Genomic DNA, 22,355 nt, shown 5'->3' with positions numbered 1-22,355 from the left:
CCCAAATGCAATTTTACGATTGGGATGGAGTATCCGACGAGAACACGGGTTTACCATCCTGTCCATCATGGTAGGTACTGGTATATAAAACGGTTCCTTGTCGCCCCTTCAGCAAGCCTTTCAACCATCACAGTCATTCCTTTCAGCATCTGACCCCAGTCCTTCGTTCTTTCTGTTTTGTTCCAGTCACTCTTTCACTGCCATGTATTTCTTGTCGAAGCTGTGTTGGCTTGCATCAGCTGCCCTGTTCACGTCCACACTCGGAGCACCACTCACCAAACGCCAGTCCGGAGGAGTCGTCGTCTCTCCTGGCGGTGTTGATGAGCTGACAATCACCCAGTTCAACACACTCAACGGCACTAACCCAAATGCTACCTTCCATGGACCACCACAACCGCAGGCCAATGCTGGCCTGCGCCTCGACTTGGTGAACAACTACGGCTCAGGCACAAATGTATATATCACCGCTCTGGACACCTCGAACCGTGTCATTATCCTCACTCCCTCCGGCCAATGGTACTACCCGACCTCTAGCTCTACCACCGTCCCCCAAGCCATCACTCAAGACATCACCATCCCACTGGGCAACCAAGGACAGACTACCAGTCTGACCCTCCCAGGATTCTTCATCTCTGGCCGCGTATATTTCGCGGCCGGTGATTTACAATTCTACACCCTCGAGACCGCCGACGGGGGCGTTACATTGGTCAGCCCGGATCCTCAAAACCCCTCGGATCCCTCCGCCGGCATCTTTTGGGGGTTCGCCGAAATGACATATACCGAGGCTGGCGGCATCTATGCAGACATGACGTTCGTCGACTTTGTGGGTATGCCTGTGGGTATGCAACTCACCGTCAACGACGGAAGTGGCACTCAGACCGTCCGCGGCGTCGCCCAGGGTGCCGTGTCGACCGTGTGCAACGACCTCACTCCTCACGCCTCCCAAGACGGCCAGCCGTGGGACCAGCTCTGCCAGTACTCCTCGAGCGGCAGCCCACTCCGCGCCAACGCCCCTGGAAAGTATATCTCGGTCCACGGCGACGCGTTCAGCAACTACTACACTTCCTACGTGCAATCCGTATGGACGCTCTACGCCTCGGAGACACTGACCGTCCATTCGCAGAACACCCTGGGTGACATACCCTGTAGCACAGCGTCGGGCCAGTTGGTGTGTCAAGGCGCATCGCGCTCGATTCCCCAGCCCAGTGCGTTGGATATCTTCGGCTGCCAGGGTGTGTTTGGCACGCAGGCCGGTGACAACGACGTGACGTTGGCCATAGTGCCGAGAATCTGCGCCGCGCTACAACGGACGACGCTGCTACTCTCGGGAGGGAACGTCCAGCCTAGTCTGCCGGCTAGCCAGTATTACACCCAGAGTCCGACCAACTGGTACAGCCAGGCTGTGCACTCGGTGGAACTGGATGGGAGAGGATATGCTTTTCCCTTCGACGATGTCAACCCTGATGGCGCGCCGGATGCGAGTGGTGCTGTGGCGAATGGGAACCCGAACGTGTGGACACTGTTTGTGGGCGGAAGCTCGTAAGGATTGTGCCGTAAGAATTATGCCGTACGGAGGCTACTATGGTGAATAACCGTACGGCGAGGGCGGAACATATTGCTCGCAAACGACGAGATACCGGCCGATGTATTATATAAGAGGGTTTTGTATACGAGTTGGATGTTGCTGACACGTCTAGCATTTAATCGAAATATATCTATGTCGAAGTCTGAGGCATTCAATACAAGCAAGGAGCGATAAACCTACACTTTGGCCAGCTTTTTTCGTGCTCCTCAATTTTTCCACTTGTATGTGTTGGCTGAAGAGCCAAGTGTGACCTACAGTAAATGTAAACCTGGTGAAGAACACGAGTACAATCTCTTTCCGTATGATGCCGTCGATAGATATGTTTACATAATCGGATTTCTGCCGAGGCACGTCATCGGGCAAACCACCACAGGTATTGACAATTGAGAATCGAGACAGGCGGAGGAACATCAATAATTCCACACCCTACAACTTCACTTAGGTGCACCTCGTCTACTACCCCGTCGTTCACACTCTGGAAGACGGCTTCGTCCCGACTTCCTGTTCTCCCTTCAGACCAAAAGCCCTAACTACTCCAGCCCAGCCCATCGATCATAATGGCGCCCAAACGAGCTCTTTCCACCCTGTCCACCTCCCTCGAACGTCTCGCAGTATCCCGAGCAGCCCCAAGTCGCCTCTCCCTCCCTGTCCAGAGAGTGAGACTACTTCCTTCGCGTCCTTGGCGGTCTCCGCGGTCAACCTGCATGCCGCTCCGCCAGCCAAAACGGCATTTCACCACGACCTTCGTCCGTCGGAAAGACGACTCCTCTTCTGACTCCAACTCCGTGTCGTCGTCGTCGTCGCAGTCGAGCCGCATCTACGCCATGTCCGACATCCAGTCCCTCACGACCAGCCCGGACCCTCACCGGATCCTAATCGACGTGCGCGAGCCTTCAGAGCTACAATCGACGGGCAAAATCCCCGGCAGCCAGAACCTGCCGATCAAATCGGCGCCGGACGCCTTTTTCCTGCCGGCGGAGGAGTTTGAGGAACGGTTCGGATGGCAGAAGCCTGGCCAGAACGACGAGGTGATATTCTATTGCAAGGCGGGCGTGAGGAGTAGAGCGGCGGCACAGCTCGCGAGCCAGGCTGGGTTTGGTGGGAAGATTGGCGAGTTTCCCGGGAGTTGGGTCGAGTGGGAAGGGAATGGGGGAGCGGTGGAGAGGGAGAAATAAAAGGCCAACATATGGTCATATGGTCGGAAGTTACAACGCACGTTGATGGGGATATGTTGTATACCTTGTGTGGTTGGAACTGTTCGGTGTCCTGGGGAGGATCGGATGATGGGTTGAGTCATTCTGAGACAACGTGAGAGGACATGGCTGGGATGTGCTGACGGGCACGGCTGATGTCAAAATGCAGTGGTGTAAGTACGACGAAAAGACAGGAGCACTTTAGATCTGGCTGAGATGGCTGAGATGGCTGAGGCTGCTATGTAGAAGGCCCAGCTTGCAGTTCCAACTCCGGCAGCATCTCCATATCCATGTCCACATCAATATCCGAACCGTCGTGGATCCCAGACGACCGTCCCAATTCTAGACCTTTCAAGTCGCTAGCCAGCTTTCCCGGGGGACTCGTCGCGAGCAGATCATCATCATCATACTCCTCCTCCTCCTCCTCCTCCTCCTCCTGTTCCATCTCTTCGTCCGTGCTTTCCTCACTGAAGACCTCGCGCCTCCGTTTCTCTCTGAGCCAATGCTCGATCCTCTGCTCGGACTTATTGACCGCCTTCACAAGCGCCTTCAGGCTCAAACACGCGGTCTGCGCCGCTTCTTCGTGGAAGATTCGCACAACCGAGTCGGCAGCCTTGTCTAGATCCTCGACGTGGCGATAGCGCGGATACATCGCTCCCGGTCTGAGAAGCTCAAGACCACGCTCGGCTTCCTCTTCCGAGCTGATCGCCCTACGTGGCAACAGCGAGGCTTGGACCTCTCGGATCCGGGTATCAAGACGAGATTGCTCGTCGAGTCGGGCTTGTTGATCATGCTCGCGGGTCTTGACGGGTTCCTGGACGTCATGCAAGGGGAACATATCCAGAATCTCTCTGTCCAGCGCACTCTCTTGTTGTTGAGAATGTTGAGTTTGAGAGTCGGAGTCGGAAGTCTTGATCCAAGTTCGTTGGTACCAGTCCATATACTGGTCGAGTTGCTTGTCGGACATTCGGAAGATGTCGCTGTCCGTCACATGGATTTCAGCTCCGGGTTGGAGAGCGTCGGGATCGGTCGTGTCGTTGGGGAACGGTTTGTCGAACTTCTCCTTTGCGGCCAGCCAAGTAGGCCACTTCATTCGCAAGGTCGTCGATTCGTTTGCTTCTTTTGGGTAGCGCTTGACTGTGTCCGAGTCAAAGGGGAAGAGAAGTTTGGTCGTAACTACGACGAGCGAGATCAATTGTGCTTCAGGAAATGTGGTCGCCTGGCGTCTTGTAGTCTCTGTTGACGTTCCATCAGCGTAGCAGAAGTTGTACTTTGTGATGAGATTCAACCGACGCGCCATACTGTACACCTCGATCGGAAGAGCGAGGGATCGGACATAATGGAGAAGGAGAAGGTTGTGATTGAGCGGTGGCATGATCATGCCATACGTGGCATTGTACATCTGGGCGAGCCGGTAGATTGCGATTTGGAGATCGTCCTGTTCAAGGATACGGATCGTGTCGAGCGAGAGGTGGTACTCGGACGGCAATCGGTCCTTCATCTCCTGAGGGACATGCCTGATGGCGCGGATGAATGGGATATCTTCGAGTTGTATCCATCTGGAGAGATCTTGTCAGAAAGACAGAGAAACAAGGCAAGAAGACTGGGAGACACGTACTTGAAGATCCTCGCCAGGCTGACCGGTCGGCGGAGAAGGATGATACCTATAAAGTTGAGGGCAATAGTATCAACCAGCTGCGGACTTTCGTGAGTCCGTTTCCCCTTTTTGTGGTTATCTAGGTCGCCGGCAGTTTCACGTTCGGTGTCTGCCTCCTCCGCAGAAGTAGTAGCCGGTTCGTCTTCGTCTCCGGTGTCAGCAGCGAGTCCGACAGGCTTGGTCGGATCTCGGAGGCGATGATCCAGTCTTGAAAGCCACAATGTCCACAAGTCACGAACGATCGTCTGAGCGAAGTTGTTAGCAAGGAACCAGAAGCCGCTTCGACGTGTAGAGGATTAGAGGAGTCGTCTAGTTCTAGTACTTACCCAAAGTTCAGCCGGGAGACCTTTCTGGTAGACGAGAGCATGGCATTGTTTCCATAGGATAAACTGCCAACACTGAAGGAACAACTGATACGCTTTTGCACCTCGAAGAACTGTTTGCGATTGCGGTAATTCAGTAATGGTTCCATATCTTGTCCGAGGTCTCACACTCAACCGCAACCGCAACCGCACCCCGGAAGCGAAGGTTGATCATAAAGTACTGGATAGAGGTGAATGTTCAATGCGTACCTCTGGAAAATTTCTGCTTCTGTCTGGAACTTTTCTTCCTCACAATGTTCCCTCGCTGGGCGAAATCTGCGTCGTCTTCCGCGATGATGTGGCCCCTAGCTTGCTCGTGCCCGTTGGTACAGTATGTTCTTCCATCCTCGTCGACCTCAAAATCAGTCGAGCCACATTGCTCGCAGCGATCATCATCGTCCATATTGTCGAGACATCGATATCAGCAAAGATCCGGACATTATGGATGGCCCGTAAAAGAAAGGTAAAGAGCAACAGCGGGATTTGGGTTCTTGGAGAATCGTGGCGGTATATTTGTTGCGGTACTAAAAGGATTCAAGAGATATCTTCTTTTCTTCTACCCATAAATGCCGTTCTATTGTCGAGGGCACGGCACGGACCAAGGCTGAAGGGTAGTAGCCTTGCGCCAATCAAATACCGAGCATTCACGATTTTCAAGGCTAGAGATTTTATAAGAAATGGAGAGATACGACAAACTATATGTTGGTAATTGCTTGAATTTGTCTAACTACCAAGGATCAAAAACGCAATGCTGAGGGCTAATGGATTCGTCACTGATCGGAAATTGCTTTTGCAGGCAAAGTCGCAGATCTAGGTCCTAGCTCTTTGCAAATTCGGGAGGGACTTGCCGGCTAGATGTCCACAGTAGAGAATTGTCCTGGTACCGATCGTGTTCTCATAAGTGTCTCTCGTCGTGCGTGGTTGGCGTGGGGAACGAGTCGCAGGATTGCCGTCGGCTTCAACCAATTTATTTGGGAGCTTCCTTAGCATCCATGGCGAGCTCTTCGCCCATAGCAGTCAACACGATAACATCTGAATCAATTAGTATCTGCCAAAGGACTCAGCATGGGAGGGCGCTTACTGGTGTCCTTCTCTTCGGTACGGAAGAGTTTCTCAATCTTGTCACCGACTTCACCTTCTGGCATCTTGACGTCATCCTTGGTGGTACCATCATCAGACATGAGGGACAAGAAACCATCATCGGTGATATCGAGCTACAGCGCGTTAGACCTTGCTCTTTCCCGCATATTGGTGCCAAGTCTTCTTACCAATTGGTATTCACGACGAACGACGTTAGGAACCTCCATGTTGTGGGTGGATGGGGAGAGATCTTCCAACTTCTTGCCAGTAAAGATGTCGAGAGCAACCAAATGGACCTTCGCGTGACCGTGCTTGCCAGTCTTGGAAGTGGACATGTCGACAATCTTGCATGGGCGACCCTTGATGACAACGAAACCGTTCTTTCTCAAGGCGGAACATTGCATAGGGTAGGTGGCCGAGGCACCGGCATCGGCGGACTCGAAGGTGTGCTCATGCTGAAAGGAATCTTGTCAGTACTGGTGGTTCAATGACGATTGGGAACTAATGTGAACCACGGTCGTTGAGGCTCAAGTGCGCCGAACACACTAGAAGAGGAGGGGAAGTTGTCAAGAGAGACAGCTTACCTGCGCGTCGTCGGCCATTGTGAAGATGGAAAGATGCTGTTCGAAAGGAAACAAGGATAAGAAGATGAGCCGAATGAAATGAGCTGGTGTGCGACCAACTTCAAGAGAGAGGGGAGGGAGGGTGAATTGTTGGTTGGAGACAGATCCAGGCCAGAGCCCAAGAAAATATCAAAGTGCAGTTTGTGAGTGGGATCGAGGCGAGAGGCGGGGGTCGCCCGAAATGTGCCCAATGATCGATAAGAAAATATCACCTACAAAAACCATTGCAAAGGTCCGCTAATCGAACAACATAAGGCTAACCATGTTGGGCATCATGCTTGGCAACGCCTCCCTGACTCGCGGTGAGTCCCCTGCGGTCATTCTGCAGTCATTGAGATGCGAAGGGACAGACACAGGCACAACAGGACACTTTCGGTCACGATCGTTTCGCCTCGACAATATTTAGATGACACGATATGAAGATTCCAAGTGCTAACGGGTCGAAAGCACGATATGTGGCTTGACCGCTTTTCCACTGGTGCTGCAACTCCGAGCGGCGCTCTCACCCCTTCCAGACCCTACTCTCCCGCTCCTCGCAGGAGCTCCCATCTCGCTCCCACCCAACGAGCGGGTCTTGGTCTGTCCGCGACCAGATCTTCTTCCTCGCTTGACTTGAGCGCAAACACCTCTACGTCTTCACTTGCCTTGCCCCAAAAACCGGCTAATGGATCTGCACTACGTTTCGAGCAAAAGCCGCCGCCTGATGTTCCCGACCCAGTACAGGTCCTGCGCGAAATACTTGGGCAGACGAAGGATGAGCCGGATGCGTCGACACGGACTCGCCAGGAAGGCGCACTCGGGTCGACGATCGACTTTGGAGGTCTCAGCCTGCAAGAGTTCGTGAATTCAGGGCCATCAGTGCAGCCTACGAGCGCTGAACATACAACTGTCGTGTCGGCGAAAGAGAACAGGCAGAAATACAAAGACTTTCACGCATCCATCGCGGAATGTGACGAAGTTCTCAAGACTGTCGAGACCTATTTGACCAATTTCAAGGCAGAGCTAGGCCAAGTCTCTGCTGAGATCGAAAACCTACAAGCTCGTTCAGTCCAGCTGAACGCTATGCTCGACAATCGTCGCAATGTTGAGAAGCTACTCGGTCCTGCTGTCGAAGATGTCAGCCTTTCACCCTACACTGTGAAGGCCATCGCCGATGGCCCAATTGACGAAACATTCCTCAGGGCTCTTAATGAGGTCGAAGCGAGGGCTGCTGTGGTCGAGGCTAAGGAGCAGAAATCGGAGCAAGTCAAGGCTCTGCAGGATATGAAGCCATTACTTGATGACCTCAAAGCCAAAGCAATAGAGCGAATACGAGATTACATTGTAGCTCAGATCAAAGCTCTCCGGTCACCCAACATCAATGCCCAGGTGATACAGCAGCAGACCTTCTTGCGCTACAAGGACCTATACGCTTTCCTTGCTCGCAATCATGCTGTCCTGGCAGAAGAGATTGGACAAGCTTATGTCAATACAATGAGATGGTACTACAGCAGTCACTTCACCCGATACCAGCAGGCACTTGCCTCTCTTCAACTTCATACCTTCGATCAGTACGACCTGCTCGGATCAGAACCTGCTCCCTCAAGACGAAACGTGCTCGGTGCCTCTAAATCTGCCCCTCCACAGCACGATGCCTTCCGCTTGGGCCGGCGAGAAGACGTGCTCAAATCAAAGAACGACTCAGCATTACCAGCATACCTGGTCGAGGAAAGCAAGTCGGCACATTACCTAGAAATCCCGTTCCGTAATTTCAACCAAGCACTGATTGATAACGTATCTGCTGAGTACTCCGTCCTCACAGAGCTCTTCTCCACTAGCACCTTCCAGCAGATCTCTCGTCGGGTATCGGAGATTTTCGAGCCCACCTTCACCATGGGTCACAATCTCACCAAGCAGCTCGTCGAAGACACAAATGATTGCCTAGGCATATTACTCTGTGTGCGACTGAATCAGCATTTCGCATTTCAGCTCCAGCGGCGCAAAGTCCCAGTTGCTGACTCGTATATCAACTATACTAACATTCTGCTATGGCCACGATTTCAAAAGGTCATGGATCTACACCTCGAATCTCTGAAGAAGGTCCCAACAGCCACAAACCGCGGCGCTGCAGCAGCATTCTCACTTGTTGGCGGCGGATCCGACGCGTCGAGGTCTTCGGTCGCTCCGCACGCAATCACCCAGCGGTTCGGCGTGTTTTTGCAGGGGATACTGATGCTCAGCGCAGAGGCAGGCGATGATGAGCCGGTCTCCAATAGTCTCGGGCGATTGCGCTCTGAATTTGAGACGCTGATGGGTAAATTGGCCAAAGGCGCCGGCGATGCAAGCAAGCGGGCGAGGTTCTTGTATAATAATTATAGTCTCGTATTGACTATCATAAGCGATACGAAAGGAAAACTGGCAGATGAGCAAAAGGAGCATTTTGGCAGTTTGGTGAGGGATATGAAAGGTAGATAGACCTCTTGTGAATGCTTCAAAAGCACCATGCTCATTACCAGGCTGTTTCCGCGTATACGTTATCGAGTTTTAGCTGTTGCTCCTTGCTATGTAGGAGGTATTTAGTAACTTTGGTACTTCGTCCTGATACTTTTGGGAAGCCCAGTCTAAGCGAACCAGTATACTATCCGAGGTCGACCTGCTCGGCCGGCCCATGTACATCAACAGGGACCCCTTGGGGAAGTGTTTCGGTAACAAGAAGCTGATTGAAAGTTGGAACAGGTTCTTGAAAACGATATCAGTGGGTGGCAGAACCGATCAATTCCCACCACCCTTTTTTAATGTGTATCAAATACACACTCGTCAGATTTGCTTTCGCAATCGACCATAGGATTTTGTGGAAAACAGGACTTCCCGTTCGCTCAGTCATACTTAAGCCACATGCCGACGAGTTAGTAGCAAAGATGGTGACAATTTGCGAATCCTCGTTGTTGATTGTTGCCTTTTGCTTTTTTGCTGCTGCACGGTAATTGTTCTTGATATACTTTTGGGGTTTTCAGGTCATTTGGTTTTAGTATTGTTGTCCTATTTTTGACCCAGATCGATCTTGTGGTCGATAGGTGGGTTGCGCTGTCAACCAATGGTTATCCAAAGCCAGTCGGTCTCCCCTGAGAGTCGTGTAAGAGAGACAGACAGACATGGAATTGCGATGCTGTACGTTCCAGGGATAGGAAACGTACAGTAATATCGCTGATGGATACGTCATGTCGAAGCCAAGGCATCTTTGTCGTAGAAGTGGTTTTGATGTCTTGGAAGAAGTGACGTTGTTCGCCTGTTATTGAGACAATCTGACCGCGTCTACCTACCGATAGAAATCGACATGGCTTCCACAAGCGAGAAATTGAATTCAACTTCCACAACTCAAATCTAGATATTGGCGAGGAAGCATTCAGCGTCAGCGATCAGCGACCAGCGGCCCAAGATCGGTGACAGAAGCCCATGCAGGCGTCGTCGGCATACAGTGTGGCTGGCTGGTGTATAGATGAGTCTAGTGAGCCTTGCCGCAGGCCTTCCGAAGACGAGGCCGTGGTCTAAGGGGTGCTTGGACACCAGTATGACGACAAGGACGCCCGCTCTGACCTCACGAGTATATTGTGCTGGTGATCGAGCAAGAAAAGGTTGAGATGACCGACAACGACAGTGATGAGACATCTCGACACGATGCAGCCTTGGCAGGTCGATCTTTCTCTTGTGGTCGAACAGATTGTGGCATCGTGAGATCAAGGGAGAGTTTGTGGCTTATCTAGGCGATGCTCGATCATGATGGAAACTGGTGTGCGTGGTCATGACGTCGAGTATTGATTTCCTTTCGGAAAGCTTTACCTTCTGCCTCACATCGCTTGACGCTGCCAGAGTGGTTAGCCTGTCCATCAAGAAAAAGGGTTTTCGGAGACCTCGAGGCTGAAAGCAAGGATGAGGCATGGTCGGTCAGATGGAGTTTGACATCTTTGTACGGACACCAGTAGTGTGGATCGAATGAGCTTGCCATTTGTCTCGAGACTTCGGTTGGACAGAGATAAGCAATATTTGCCTCCGAGGGGGCGAGGCTGACTTTGAGGTGGCACACGAGCAGCAGCAGGCTCCGGGGATGAAACAATGTTCGAGATGGAATTGTGTCTACAATAATACCGATATAAGCGTGACGCTTACCGCCGGCCCATCGCAACTTGTACTTTCTTATTATGATTGTTCTTGTACCTTAGTCACAGGTGTCTTGCCTTGTATAGGAGAGCTTAAGCGAGAAGGTTACAGCCAGCAGATAACATCACGAGAGGGTCTGATGGCGTGCTGGGCATAAAGCCACAGCCAGCGGAAGTGCGTAGTGGCGAGACGGAGGACACCGACCTTCGACTATATACTCGTAGAAATGCAGATGAACATTGGTAGGGGGTTCTTTCGATACTCGTAGCGACACACGAACGTGTCCTGTCGTTTATTCGCTTGTAAGAGGCAGAAAGAGGCAGATGAAGGAAGTCTGGACGTTGGAGTGCCACTGAGTGTGAACCTCGGCGACGAGGCGATGAAAGTTGCATTAGTGCGGCCCGTGGATCTTGAGTGACACCCAACTTCAGGTGATTTGCTTTCTTCTTTTCTTCTTTGCCACCTTCCAGAAGGTCTTTGGCCTAATAGCTCGTAGCCTCTCTGTGCATCTGTCTTAGCCGCACCAGACATCTGTCTTAGGCATCCTAAGCCCAGACCCAGCTCGGGAGCGGGGTCCGCATTAGGGTCGTGATCCGTTTGCAGGCTGGTCGCATGAGTTGCCGGAGTGAAGGGGTACACAATGTATGTACTATGGTACACATTGTAGCTGGTGAGTACTTGGTGACACTGCATGCACACAATAATAATTGACAACGAGTGCGAGGGTGTATTATTAGACTCGAGATTTGATAAGGCGTCCACGGCGTCCATGTTGTCATGTTGTCATGTTGTTTGGTCAAGCAGTGGTCAAGCCTGTTGCTCCGGGCCTTGTTGAGCTTAGAGAAGCCTTGAATGGGCAGTCAAGCTTAATTGGCAATTGGCAATTGGCAACCTTCCTCATCCAGTGCGAGATTGCAACGCAACCTCTGCCCAGTTGTACCAGTGCTTCTTAGTTCTTACCCCACAAACTCTCCTCTCATGCTGCCAGCTGGTCCTCGGCGCTCGTGTTGGTCACGTTCATCACTTGCTCCCTTATAATTCATCTCTCTTCTCTTGAAAATTGTGATACGTTTCGAGCCATCACCAAACCCGCGTCTGTCGTCGGCATCCCCGTCTGTTCCAAATGGTGTGAACGACTGATCCTATGGCGATTCCTGCAAGGCTGCCTCCCCGATCAAGCTCCTGGATTTGGCTTCGACGCCGTTGAAAGATAAGAGAGTTGCGTTGTGAGTGGAACTCGTTCCCCGGTGACACTAGACAAGGGTTGAAGGGACAGCTGCATCGGACTTCACCAATGAATGATCATTCACCAATCCTCCCAGTTAGCGACCTAATGACTGTTCGTGATGACTTGTTGGGCTTTGCGAAGTCAGTCACTGCAACTTCCATCTTGCCACCGCGGCCCTTGACTCTCACTCGTCGATTGCCTCGAATCAACGGAGATCACTCCCCTTCCTTCCAACTGCCACTCACCTTTCTGCGACAGCGACTTGTCTCGAGCTTCTAGCCTTTCGCAAACCCTTGTCCTCTTTAGATCGACGCCTCACCAACCATCGGCGAAGACCATCCTGTTGATCCCTGAACATCTCACAAGCTAGCTGCCTTTGGACGCCCATCCTCTCACATCCTCCATTCTCCGCTCCAACGGTGGACCGCAGCGTAGCACTCTCCCGGTCACCTCGACCAGGCTCATCTTGTGTGGCTTTCGGCGCGAGCGATCATGCGATAGCCCAGGCCAGCATACCTTGCTCCTGCACACCACCATCCACACGCAGCTCGTGGTCCTACATATACCACCCTCGTCCACCTGCGGCGCTTCCTTTCTGTCTCCAATACTCCTTGGTCAACAGGTCTTCCTGCGCATTCGTGACCAACCTCGACAAGAAGCTGTCGAGCCTCCTGTCCACAACCAACCGTCATCCATACACGCTCCTTCATCATGGAGAAGAACCATGACTTCCGCATTGGCTCTGGCTCCGAGTCGCCAGACCACCTCCCTGTCAACCAGAGTGAGGTCAATAAGATGGAGGTATGTCTCACCCGTCGCGATTACGAGATCCTCTCCCCGAATTGACCCATCTTCTGCAGGCTCGCCGAGGTTCCAAGATCAACGAGGCCACCGACATGTACGGTGACATTGCGACAGCCGAAGAATACGGTTACGTCTCGCGAGGTCTGAAGTCCCGCCATATCCAGTTCATTGCTCTCGGTGGCACCATCGGTACCGGTCTGTTCTTGGGTATCGGTCGTGCCTTCACCCAAGCCGGTCCTCTCTCAGTCTTGCTCGGTTACACCTTCACTGGTCTCGCAGTCTTTGCTATGATGATGTCTCTTGGTGAGATGGCGACTTGGCTCCCTCTTCCCGGTGCGATCCCTCAATTTTGCGCCCGATACGTCGACGATGCCATGGGTTTTGCCGTTGGTTGGAACAACTGGTACTCCTGCGCCATCACACTCTGTGCCGAAATCTCAGCTGCTTCGTCGGTCATCCAATACTGGTCCGGTGCTCGAGACATCAACGTAGCCGCTTGGATCTCTATCATCATCGTCTTGGTCCTCTGTCTGAACATCTTCGCTGTCTCCATCTATGGAGAGGCCGAGTTCATCTTCGCCTCCATCAAAATCGTCACGATTGTCGGTCTCTTGATCCTGGCCCTCATCATCGATTGCGGCGGTGTTCCCGGACAGCACCGCCTGGGTTTCCAGTACTGGAACAACCCCGGCGCCATGAAGGAGTACATTGCTAGCGGCAGCACTGGTCGCTTTCTCGGTCTGTGGTCAACCCTTGTCAATGCTGCCTTCTCCTATGGTGGCGTCGAAATGGTCGCTGTCGCTGCTGGTGAGGCTGAAGACCCGCGTCGAAACATACCCAAGGCCGTGAAACGTGTCTTCTGGCGTATTCTCTTCTTCTACGTCTTGGGTTCTTTGGCCATCGGCGTTCTCGTCCCTTACAACGACCCGCACCTGCTCAGCGCTCAGGAAAGTGGCGCCCCAGGTGCCGCCTCATCTCCTTGGGTTATTGCTATTGCTCGCGCTGGTATCAAGGTGCTTCCGTCAATCATCAACGCCGTCATCCTGACATCAGCTTCCTCCTCCGCCAATGCCTTTTTGTACACCGGATCCCGATACTTGTACGCCATCGCTCAGAACCGACAAGCACCAAGATTCCTGCTCAAGTGCTCAAAGACCGGTGTCCCCATCTGGTGCGTCTTGATCACCTGCTCGATCGCTCTCTTGACCTACATGTCGTGCTCTTCTGGCTCCAACACCGTCTTCACGTGGTTTCAGAATTTGACGACGATCTCAACTCTCTTCACCTGGGTTAGCATTAACATTGCGTATATCCGGTTCCACAAGGCCTGCCAAGCCCAGGGCATTAGTCGCAGCGATCTCCCCTTCCGCGCTCCGTTCCAACCGTACCTCGGCTGGGCGGCATTGATCTTCTTCAGCTTGATCATCTTCTTCAACGGCTTCGACTCGATTGCTGGAAGTTGGGACTACCAGGCCTTCATCACCGATTACATCGGGGTACCCATCTATTTTGGCCTGTACCTCTTCTGGAGAATCTTCAAGCGCACCCGCTTTATCCCTTCGTCCGAGGCCGATCTGCATACTGGAAAGGCTGCGCTTGACGCCATTGTTTGGCCAGAGCGTGTTCCTCGTAACTGGGTCGAGAGAGTGTGGTTCTGGATCGCATAGAGTTGTAATGAAGCGGATCGATGGAGGACAGACTCTCTCCTTGTCAAAAATGATTCATACATATCATACCCAGGTGTGCATGCGTTGCTGTTCTTCGCTTATTGTGTTAGTCAGATGGACATAAAAAAGCAGAGCTCCAGATATGTTCGTCGTAAGACGGGCTACGAATTAATGTGACGTACCTGAAACATTCATCCTCTATCATGTTCGTAGCTTCATTGTCCTTTAATGTGATATATGATTGAGGAGGCATTCCCGAGTATTTCGTACTTGTGCTGTGTGCTTAAATATCATTGTGAGGTTTGCTGGATGATCGGGATTGTCAGCATTCGATTGCAGTCGTCGTTTGTTTCTTTTTTTTGCGCTGAGCTTACAGTGTTTTCCATGTTGCTTACTCCGTACTCGCACCGAAGCCAGCCACACAGCCCAACATTGATTCCGCCGGGTCGCCTCTTCATTGGTTAGTGTATGGGATCTTCATGAATTGGGCGCTGACGTCGAACGCTTGTCTTCTTGTTTGCCTTTCGTTTTCATTTTCGTCTTCGTTTTCATTTTCGTCTTCGTTTTCATTTTCGTCTTCGTTTTCATTTTCGTCTTCGTTTTCATTTTCGTCTTCGTTTTCGTTTTTCATTTCGTGTCAGGAGTATCGCGATCAAACCAGATTCGGTTATTGTAGAGGCCATATCCATGTCTATGGCTGAAAGGCGTCTTGCTCCCCTTTTCTTCGTTGGTCTGGTATTATGACATGCCATGCCGAGTTCTCCGCAGGAAAGACGGATGTTTTTACTCTTGCTCCTTTTTTGGGCAATTCTATACGCCGAGTCGTTCTGGCCTTCTAACGTACATAGCCTCGATCTCGTTGGTTCGTTGGTTGTGTGGTTCTGTGGTGAAATGAGATAGATAGGCACAGCGCAGAACGAGAACGTACACCGTGAGAAGGGAAAGAAAACATTCCCTGACGAGGTAGGGAGACAGACAGGCTGTGCACGCCCTTCTTCAGGCTGCTCTGCTCGTCTTTTTGCGTTATCTGGACTGGACTGCTTTACTGAGTACAGTTCGTTTTCGATGCTCTTGTCTTGCTTCCTGCTCGCTTTCATGAACAAGCCGCGTTGCGTCGTGTCGTGTGATGTGTCGCGTCCTGTCGCGTCAGGTCAAGGCGAAGCCCGACCAAAGGGGGTCGGCTTTTTGTGGTGTCTTGGTCGCGAATGGGGAAATACTTTGTCGATACGATCTGAGGCATCTGCGATGTCTTCGCGACACGACGACAATAACGGGACAGTCGAGCCCGCCGAGGGCCTGGCCGGGAGAAGGGAGATAAACATCTTCCCAGTAACAAAGCCAAAGCACAGTTAACTTGTCCCGGCCGGTCGGTCGGTATGGTTCTTTGCCAAGTTGGGTTGGTTGGTTTGGGTTGATTGTCTTGCCACTGTTGTTGAGGTCTCTTGAACTCGAGTGTTCTCAGCTCTCGTTCGGTTCTCGACTCAAAATTCGAAGATTTGAGGCATCGAAGCGTTCATTATGTCGACGAGGTCACCGCCGGGCCCCGTGAGGTCAAAGGGTTGATGTTCGGAGCTGAGCTACACATGTCGACGCCTGCGCCGGGTTGATGGATCCAACTGAGGACATGAAACCTCCTGAAGAACAGCTGTCGACCCAAATGACATCTGCCCACTTCCGCGAGGTGCTCGTAAAGCAAGGAGAAAGGGAAAGAGAAGAAGGACAGGAAAGAGTCAGAGGGAGAAGCAATGCCTAGGTCCGAGTACGAATCACATAAGCTCTGGACCTGTCGCTGGTCCTATGCTTCCCACACAGACTGCATCCAATTGAATTGCACAACTCCTTTTGCGCTAAGCGAAACAAAATGAAACGATCAAATCAGGATCTTGCCGAAGCCTAGCCTCGTGGCTTGGTGGATACTGTGTGGAGGATGTTGTCAGTGTAGGGCGTGGTGCGCGGGATATACGCGGTAGAGGATTAGTAAACCGCGATGTTCAGGTATTGCGTCTCCGTACCTGCCTGTATATATATATATGGATCGAGAGGTGCAGGATGGATCAGCATACCCATACATGAATGGAAGAAGTTCGAGGGAAGTAGTGGGATGGGAACAGGAATGCCTGTACGGAGTACATTGTGCCTGGCTGGCAGAGCTTGAGAAGTCGTGATTCATAAGTCCAGACCGAAGATCGAGAGGAATGTCGAATACGCAAGCGAGACAATCCGCCAGGCGTCCGGCAGTTCGGAGCCAGGGCCATTGAATGGGTAGACAAAATTAGACGGAAAGAAATGAGGTAAGGGAAGCTAAAAGCTGAAAGTGACCAGGCGATATCGGCGTTGATGGTCAAGCCACGTGCTCTTTGACAACCAGACCCGTTGGCTATGTTCCTACGGTGCTCAGATGGCGACGAACACGCAGCATCCAATCCCTTTCTTCGTGATACTGTCTGGAACGCGGGATGCAGGATGCAGATAGGCTTTACTCTGGACGCGGAGAGAGCAGTCAGCCTCATGCGTTATGATTGGTCGAGATTTTGATTCTGTTAGTGAAGGGCGTGCAAGTTGTCAAACTTGCCTCGACCATGTTCGACATAATATTTCCGTCGAGGTGCCAGCTAGGGACTTGCTGAAACTGACTCAGCTTTTCTCGTTTCCCCCTCTTTCTCAAGCAGTCGACGGTGGTGAAGCCTCTCTTGCACTTCGCGACATGCGTCCTTCCTTGTGCTGAGTATGAATTCGCAATGAGGCATGTTTTGCGATTGTGATTTGGCTTGACACCTTGTGAAATATCCGGTGGTTCGGTTGCTCTGACAAATCTTTTGCGCTTGCAGCAACAGGCTCCTATCGCGGGTTGTCTCGAGTGAGCTCCCTTTTCCCGACATCGTTAAAATACCAGACCTCGTCTTTTGTGTAATCCTCTAGTCCTGTGTGATCATCCCACTGGTGTTCAATTGCCCAAGCCGTTTCACGAGCCTTCTGGATGCAGTCGTTGACACCCACGGCACCTTGCCACCATGGGCCAGCGACTTTCAAGCGTCCTTCATATTCACCCAGAAGAGCTTGGTGGATCTTGGCCATATCATCTCGGTACCCCACCTGATATTGAGGGATGCAATCGCGGTTCAGTCGTGCTTTCGCTAATTCGGGCTCTTCATCGATTCCCAGGTGCCTCCTGAGCAGTGTTTTAGACATGTCAATAGCCTCCTCTGGACTCGGAATGTCTTCGGGAGCCCAGTAATCCCACCAGTGACCCCCCATCATCACGGTGAGTTTCGTACCAGGTGCAGTATCTTGGCCTTCGTCCTTCCCATCCTCTGGAATGAAACGTCGTGACTTATTTAGTTCTCCCTGCTCGCTGTCGGGAGCGGAAGTTGCGTGGTCGTTCTGATTCTTGTGCTTTTCTGTATGTGTCATGTTGCCTTGTTTCTGTGCCAACTCCACCGCCATCTTCTTGAGATACATTAACATATTATCTTCAAAGCCACCCGGGCGTCCAGAAGTCTCTGAACTGAAAATAACGCCCAGTGCACGCTCTGGGTTCTGCTCGGCAGGTATAGAACGGGGAATGAGATACCCAAATCCTCTGTATGACGGTGGTATCAGATCTGGATTGCTGTAATAAAGATTTACAACCATAACACTGACAGAGGAACCGCTTCGTCGGAGAGCTGCTTTAACGCTGGTGTCCGCATGCATCGACCTGGACTTCGTTAGGTACATTGCCTTCGCATACGGCCCAAGAGTCGACACCACATAGTTGAACTTCGATGCCGTCTTATCGATCGTGGGAGATTTAGTGCTGACTGATATAGTCTTCTCATCTCGCTTGAAACTGATATGGTCGACGTAAGCAGATTTCTGTATCGTGACGTTGGAATTCGAAGATAACGCTGTCTCGAGTGAAGTGGTGAGTTCACCCAAGCCTCGTCTAAAAGTGTACACACTCGACCTCTGCAGCAGCGCGACCAAGGCTTTCCGCAGAGGATTGGTGTTATACTGTTCACGTACATCAATTCCGGCGAATCTGACTTGTCTCTCCAGGACGGGTACCTGGCGACTCCTCATCAAAGCCACCATGGTCAACAACAGTCCGGGTTCGTTCTCCCTGTCTCTGCCTTCTAGATACCACAGCTTAGGCAGCAGGGTGCGGACGCTAAGCCGATATAAATCGCCAGCATAGATTCCATGGAAGAAAGCTGATGCTAGATTATCCGTCAAGTTCTTCCCAAATCTGCGCGTCATGAAATGTCCGACTGACTCATCCTTGATGTCGGGAGCCCGCAGAGCAACCCAGGGCTCTGCAAGGGCTGCCGAAATCAACCCTTCGTATATCGGTTCGTCCCAGGCCATCCACAGCCGATGGAGCAGTTCTAAGAATCCACGAACAGGACCCGGCATGAGCACAAGGTGGTCTGGATAATATATAAATCTGTTCAAGGCCGCCGGGCTGTGTTTCGATATTGGAAGGACCTCCTTGACTAGGTCGAGGTCTTTCAGCTGAAGAAAGAATGATCAGCACAAGGTATCTCCGTTGCCATAATTGTCAAATACCAGGTCAACAGTGGCTAGTCCGGAATCGCCCAATGCTGGACGTAATGTCCTCGGTCCCCATTCGAACAATATCTCTCCATTGTCGACTTTAATGACCTCAGAGTCTACCCAACCCCCCAATCGGTCTTTCTCCTCATATATTGTGATTTTCGCATCTGGTATTCGCTGGGTCAGATTGTAAGCTGTAGCGAGCCCGGTGATACCGCCGCCTATAACCGCAATGGATTTGGCATTAGGGTTGGGGGTGTCTCTGAATGACAGATCAAGCTCGACGGTATTGTTTCTGGAGGTAGAGGTGAAGCAGCGGAGGAATTGGCATTGCCTCGTTTGAGGCCATATTGCACGTTTCACTGCGTGCTTGTACAATGCATTGTGACCACCTAAGCGCATCTCCAGAGGAGCTACACCACGTGGTGCATGTACGTAGGGCCTAAGAATGATTGTGGAAGGAGCGTCTTCTACGAGTACACAAAGTATGTGCTATGCTTGTCTTGTGAATTTATTGGAGTTGTTTGATGCGTGTCTTCGGCGCACCTGCCTCCGCTCGAGCTCCGATCTTGGCCGCCTGAAGATCACCCGGGGATCGCGTTTGCCTTGTTTCCGACAAGGCTCGCACGGGCTGGCACCTAGCTGGCTATCTTTAATACAACACCCACAAGCATGGACCGTACTTTCGCCCTCTTTGGAGCCTTTGTCGGCTTCCAAGTGGACTGTGGCCGAGAGATTCGGTCGATGGCGATAGAGTCCACTCTTCACCTCTTCTTCCATTCACGCCTTTATTCGCAGATGCCGTTGGAGGCTGGGGTTCATGGCCAGATGCTTCCTGCTGACAGGCTCTGTTTCGTAAGTTGCTTCATCCAGACAGCGCAGCTCGGTGTCAATCCTGGCAGGATGCTGGAAGCTCTTGTCGCCCAGGTCCACTTGTCCCCAAAATGTCCAGAGGTCTTGAAATTGAGATTCGTGTGGTAGCCCATCATGTCGACTCATCACTCGCAGGTTTGACGAAATCTGCTTGCACTTCCGGCCCATCATATCCTAGTTTCTTCAGGTCACGTAGAAGTTCACGTTCCTTACCGATCTTCATGATCTGCTCCGGCGACAGTTTCTCTCCAGCCGCTCGCTTTTCTTTCAGTTCTCGGACAGCCTTTAATTTCTTCAGTTGATTCCGTATCTTCTTCTGCAGCTCGGCTTCATGCGAAGCGGTCTCATTGACTTGTAGCTTAGTAGGGTCCCGCCAGTTCTCTTTGAGCTTATCTGCTTCGGAGATGTTCGCCTGCTGCATGGCTGAAGTGAGATCATCCGCCACTGCATCTCCCACCGCATTGTCTGCGGCGGCTTTCTTACGGGCAGCCTCCCTTCGCTTGGCATTCTTGCTCTTCGCCACACTGTCGTCTATTGCGAGCAAGACAGGTTCGGCTCCGGGTACACCGCCTTTGCCCCTGCTCTTCCATGCCTCGGCACTGCGATTCTTATAGGTCTCGATGTCTTCGGGTGGTCGGTAACCTGGCCGCACCCTGATCTCTTTTCGGGTAGAGCCGTCCGCGCGCTGTGAAGAAGGAATAAAGGATGCACCGTCGGCGGTGGTTTCGATGCCGGCTTTGCTGATATTGGACATATTGCTATGCAACCACTAAATCCGTCACTAAGGCGGAATGGCTGCCAAAGTCACCTTGGTCAAGGATGGTGCAACATGTTCGAGCTTGTTGGGTCTTCGTTCGAACTTGAATAGACTACAAGCGCTGATCATTAGATAAGGACTGAGTGAGGGCGTCCAAGATTCTGGGAAAGAGGAGGAAGCATGCAAAATAGTGACTGATTTGCGGCTCACAGGCTGGGGTTTACTGAATACAGGGAAGATTATCATTGCAGAGTTGCTATTGGCGGATGGAGCCGGCGACAATGTTTAGAGCGGCGACAGGCCCTTCTCTTCTGGTTCGCGCTTGATGGCTTAAGCAAAGTGAAATAGACTCTACATAGTATATGTCCGCTCTATAAGCCGCTTTAATAATCATCATTGCCACGCCGATACCTGCTCAGTATACGGATACTGTGTAGACTAATTCAGTCAATGGGACTCAGAAATCAAATCGGCTCGAAACCACACGGGTTACTCCGTACACTGCTCCCAGATCCACCAGTGGTCGGGTGCAGGCCTGGGTTACTTTGTTTGAGCCCTTTTTTCATCATAGTCCCTTGAAAGCTTAAGAACAGGGGTGCCTGAATTCTGCTACAGGTTGCGGAGAGGGCGAACTGGGTATTAATACGTCCACGACACTTCCAAGATGTCCCAGCCAGAGAGCATATCAGAAGTGCGGTCCCACGGTGAGTCGCGGGTGATCGCCGAGTCGCTCACCCAACTCGCTTGGGCTGGGGTGAGTACAGGGCGGCATCGCCTTATTCCCAAATTGGATGAAAACCTTGGCGGCTGAATTGAAGCTTCCAAACTGCAGCTTCGACATTGTCTGATTGACCGACCATAAGTAACTTGTGAACGTCCTCCTAGCCACGCTGAGTCCGCCCGCGCCATTGAGTGGACACTGACACATTCACAATGTCGCTTGTGGTAAGCTACACCGTTCAGGGCTCACCTGAAGCTCTATTAACTCTGATAGACACGGATCTCCTCGGGCCTTTTCAAGTACGATTCCATGTGAACAACGCCTTCCTGCATACTGACCCAGGCAGCGCCGTCTTTCGAAAAAATGCCGCTTTCCTAACGACCGTCTTTGCCGGCGCCTTCGCTTTCGAAATGTGAGCTTTGCAACTGGCAAGATAGAAGAGGAACATGTGGACTGATGGAGTGTGCAGCGCGTTCGAGTCCGGTACAAACGCAATGTGGGATTCTTGGAACAAAGGAGTATGTTCAAGCGCCTCGCTGTATTCTCGTGTTATTCAGGCAGCTCTAACCGGCAAATCTAGCGGCAATGGAAGGACATCAAGCATAAATACCTCACCGCGGGCGACGAAGAAGAAGAATGATCCGAGCTGCATACTGGGCGAGTATAGACGATCTGAGGTTGCGAAGAGCGGAAGAGAACAAGTGACGACCAAGATATCCCCGGGGCATCGATTGCGACAACCATTGTACATAAGGCTACGAATACAACTTCCAAATTATTGAGAAGCGCAGGTTTTCTGTATGCTGTCATACCAGTGCAAGTGTTCCATGGCGGAGATTCATGATGAAGCTTTGGGTGGTCTGGTGCTGCTTTCCTTTTCGTGTGAATGTGAAGAAAGCACTCCAGCAAGCTTCCAGTGTGCAGCCCAGCCTTGAATTTGATACTCGCAAGCTCCGGCATGGTCGAGGCAAGTACAAGGTCGGCAATTATCGGTCCTCGTCGACTCTTATATCCACATTCGTCCAAATCCGACAAGACAGATGTCTCGGAGCGTACGTCTCTTGGTCCTATCGAGGGAAGCGTTTTCCGGAATAATGCCAGCAGATGATGGATGAACGGGCGTTGAAACATTGGA

The 22,355-nt window shown here is 51.8% G+C and overlaps 8 protein-coding genes across 9 annotated transcripts; 4 read left to right on the top strand and 4 right to left on the bottom strand.

Annotated features, from left to right (window-relative positions):
• Positions 1–202: 202 nt before the first annotated feature.
• On the top strand, positions 203–1,543 carry PV05_03020 (uncharacterized protein; the record flags this gene model as incomplete). Its single annotated transcript, XM_013463639.1, has 1 exon — positions 203–1,543. One exon carries the CDS (start codon positions 203–205, stop codon positions 1,541–1,543), a length of 1,341 nt encoding a protein of 446 aa, XP_013319093.1.
• A 453-nt stretch (positions 1,544–1,996) lies between these two features.
• Positions 1,997–3,157, top strand: PV05_03019 (uncharacterized protein). The gene has a single exon (XM_013463638.1). The coding sequence runs from the start codon at positions 2,143–2,145 to the stop codon at positions 2,758–2,760; it is 618 nt and encodes a 205-aa protein (XP_013319092.1). The 5' UTR covers positions 1,997–2,142; the 3' UTR covers positions 2,761–3,157.
• On the bottom strand, positions 2,979–5,306 carry PV05_03018 (uncharacterized protein). The gene is made up of 4 exons (XM_013463637.1): positions 5,008–5,306; positions 4,762–4,871; positions 4,397–4,680; positions 2,979–4,337 (listed from the first exon to the last, which is right to left on the bottom strand). The coding sequence occupies exons 1-4, from the start codon at positions 5,198–5,200 to the stop codon at positions 3,017–3,019; spliced, it is 1,908 nt and encodes a 635-aa protein (XP_013319091.1). The 5' UTR covers positions 5,201–5,306; the 3' UTR covers positions 2,979–3,016.
• Positions 5,307–5,463: 157 nt separating this feature from the next.
• On the bottom strand, positions 5,464–6,667 carry PV05_03017 (eukaryotic translation initiation factor 5A-2). Its single transcript, XM_013463636.1, has 4 exons — positions 6,462–6,667; positions 6,066–6,332; positions 5,879–6,011; positions 5,464–5,829 (listed from the first exon to the last, which is right to left on the bottom strand). The coding sequence occupies exons 1-4, from the start codon at positions 6,477–6,479 to the stop codon at positions 5,765–5,767; spliced, it is 483 nt and encodes a 160-aa protein (XP_013319090.1). The 5' UTR covers positions 6,480–6,667; the 3' UTR covers positions 5,464–5,764.
• A 175-nt stretch (positions 6,668–6,842) lies between these two features.
• On the top strand, positions 6,843–9,040 carry PV05_03016 (uncharacterized protein). The gene has a single exon (XM_013463635.1). The coding sequence runs from the start codon at positions 6,954–6,956 to the stop codon at positions 8,952–8,954; it is 2,001 nt and encodes a 666-aa protein (XP_013319089.1). The 5' UTR covers positions 6,843–6,953; the 3' UTR covers positions 8,955–9,040.
• Positions 9,041–11,802: 2,762 nt separating this feature from the next.
• PV05_03015 (uncharacterized protein) lies at positions 11,803–14,527 on the top strand. The gene is made up of 2 exons (XM_013463634.1): positions 11,803–12,663; positions 12,723–14,527. The coding sequence occupies exons 1-2, from the start codon at positions 12,574–12,576 to the stop codon at positions 14,331–14,333; spliced, it is 1,701 nt and encodes a 566-aa protein (XP_013319088.1). The 5' UTR covers positions 11,803–12,573; the 3' UTR covers positions 14,334–14,527.
• A 404-nt stretch (positions 14,528–14,931) lies between these two features.
• PV05_03014 lies at positions 14,932–19,346 on the bottom strand. Of its 2 annotated transcripts, XM_013463632.1 has the most exons (3): positions 18,882–19,346; positions 15,262–18,827; positions 14,932–15,214 (listed from the first exon to the last, which is right to left on the bottom strand). In XM_013463632.1, the coding sequence occupies exons 1-2, from the start codon at positions 19,269–19,271 to the stop codon at positions 17,172–17,174; spliced, it is 2,046 nt and encodes a 681-aa protein (XP_013319086.1). In that variant the 5' UTR covers positions 19,272–19,346; the 3' UTR covers positions 14,932–15,214; positions 15,262–17,171. The 2 variants fall into 2 exon arrangements, with proteins under 2 accessions (XP_013319086.1, XP_013319087.1); XM_013463633.1 differs by having other exon boundaries at positions 14,932–18,827.
• Positions 19,347–19,360: 14 nt separating this feature from the next.
• Positions 19,361–20,705, bottom strand: PV05_03013 (uncharacterized protein). Its single transcript, XM_013463631.1, has one exon. It carries the CDS (start codon positions 20,494–20,496, stop codon positions 19,855–19,857), a length of 642 nt encoding a protein of 213 aa, XP_013319085.1. The 5' UTR covers positions 20,497–20,705; the 3' UTR covers positions 19,361–19,854.
• Positions 20,706–22,355: the final 1,650 nt, after the last annotated feature.

Source organism: Exophiala xenobiotica (assembly GCF_000835505.1).
Source record: "Exophiala xenobiotica strain CBS 118157 unplaced genomic scaffold supercont1.2, whole genome shotgun sequence".
NCBI classification, from domain to species: Eukaryota; Fungi; Ascomycota; class Eurotiomycetes; order Chaetothyriales; family Herpotrichiellaceae; genus Exophiala; species Exophiala xenobiotica.
The sequence above is the reverse complement of the archived record's forward strand: the minus strand, read 5'-3'. Positions and strand labels throughout refer to the sequence as shown.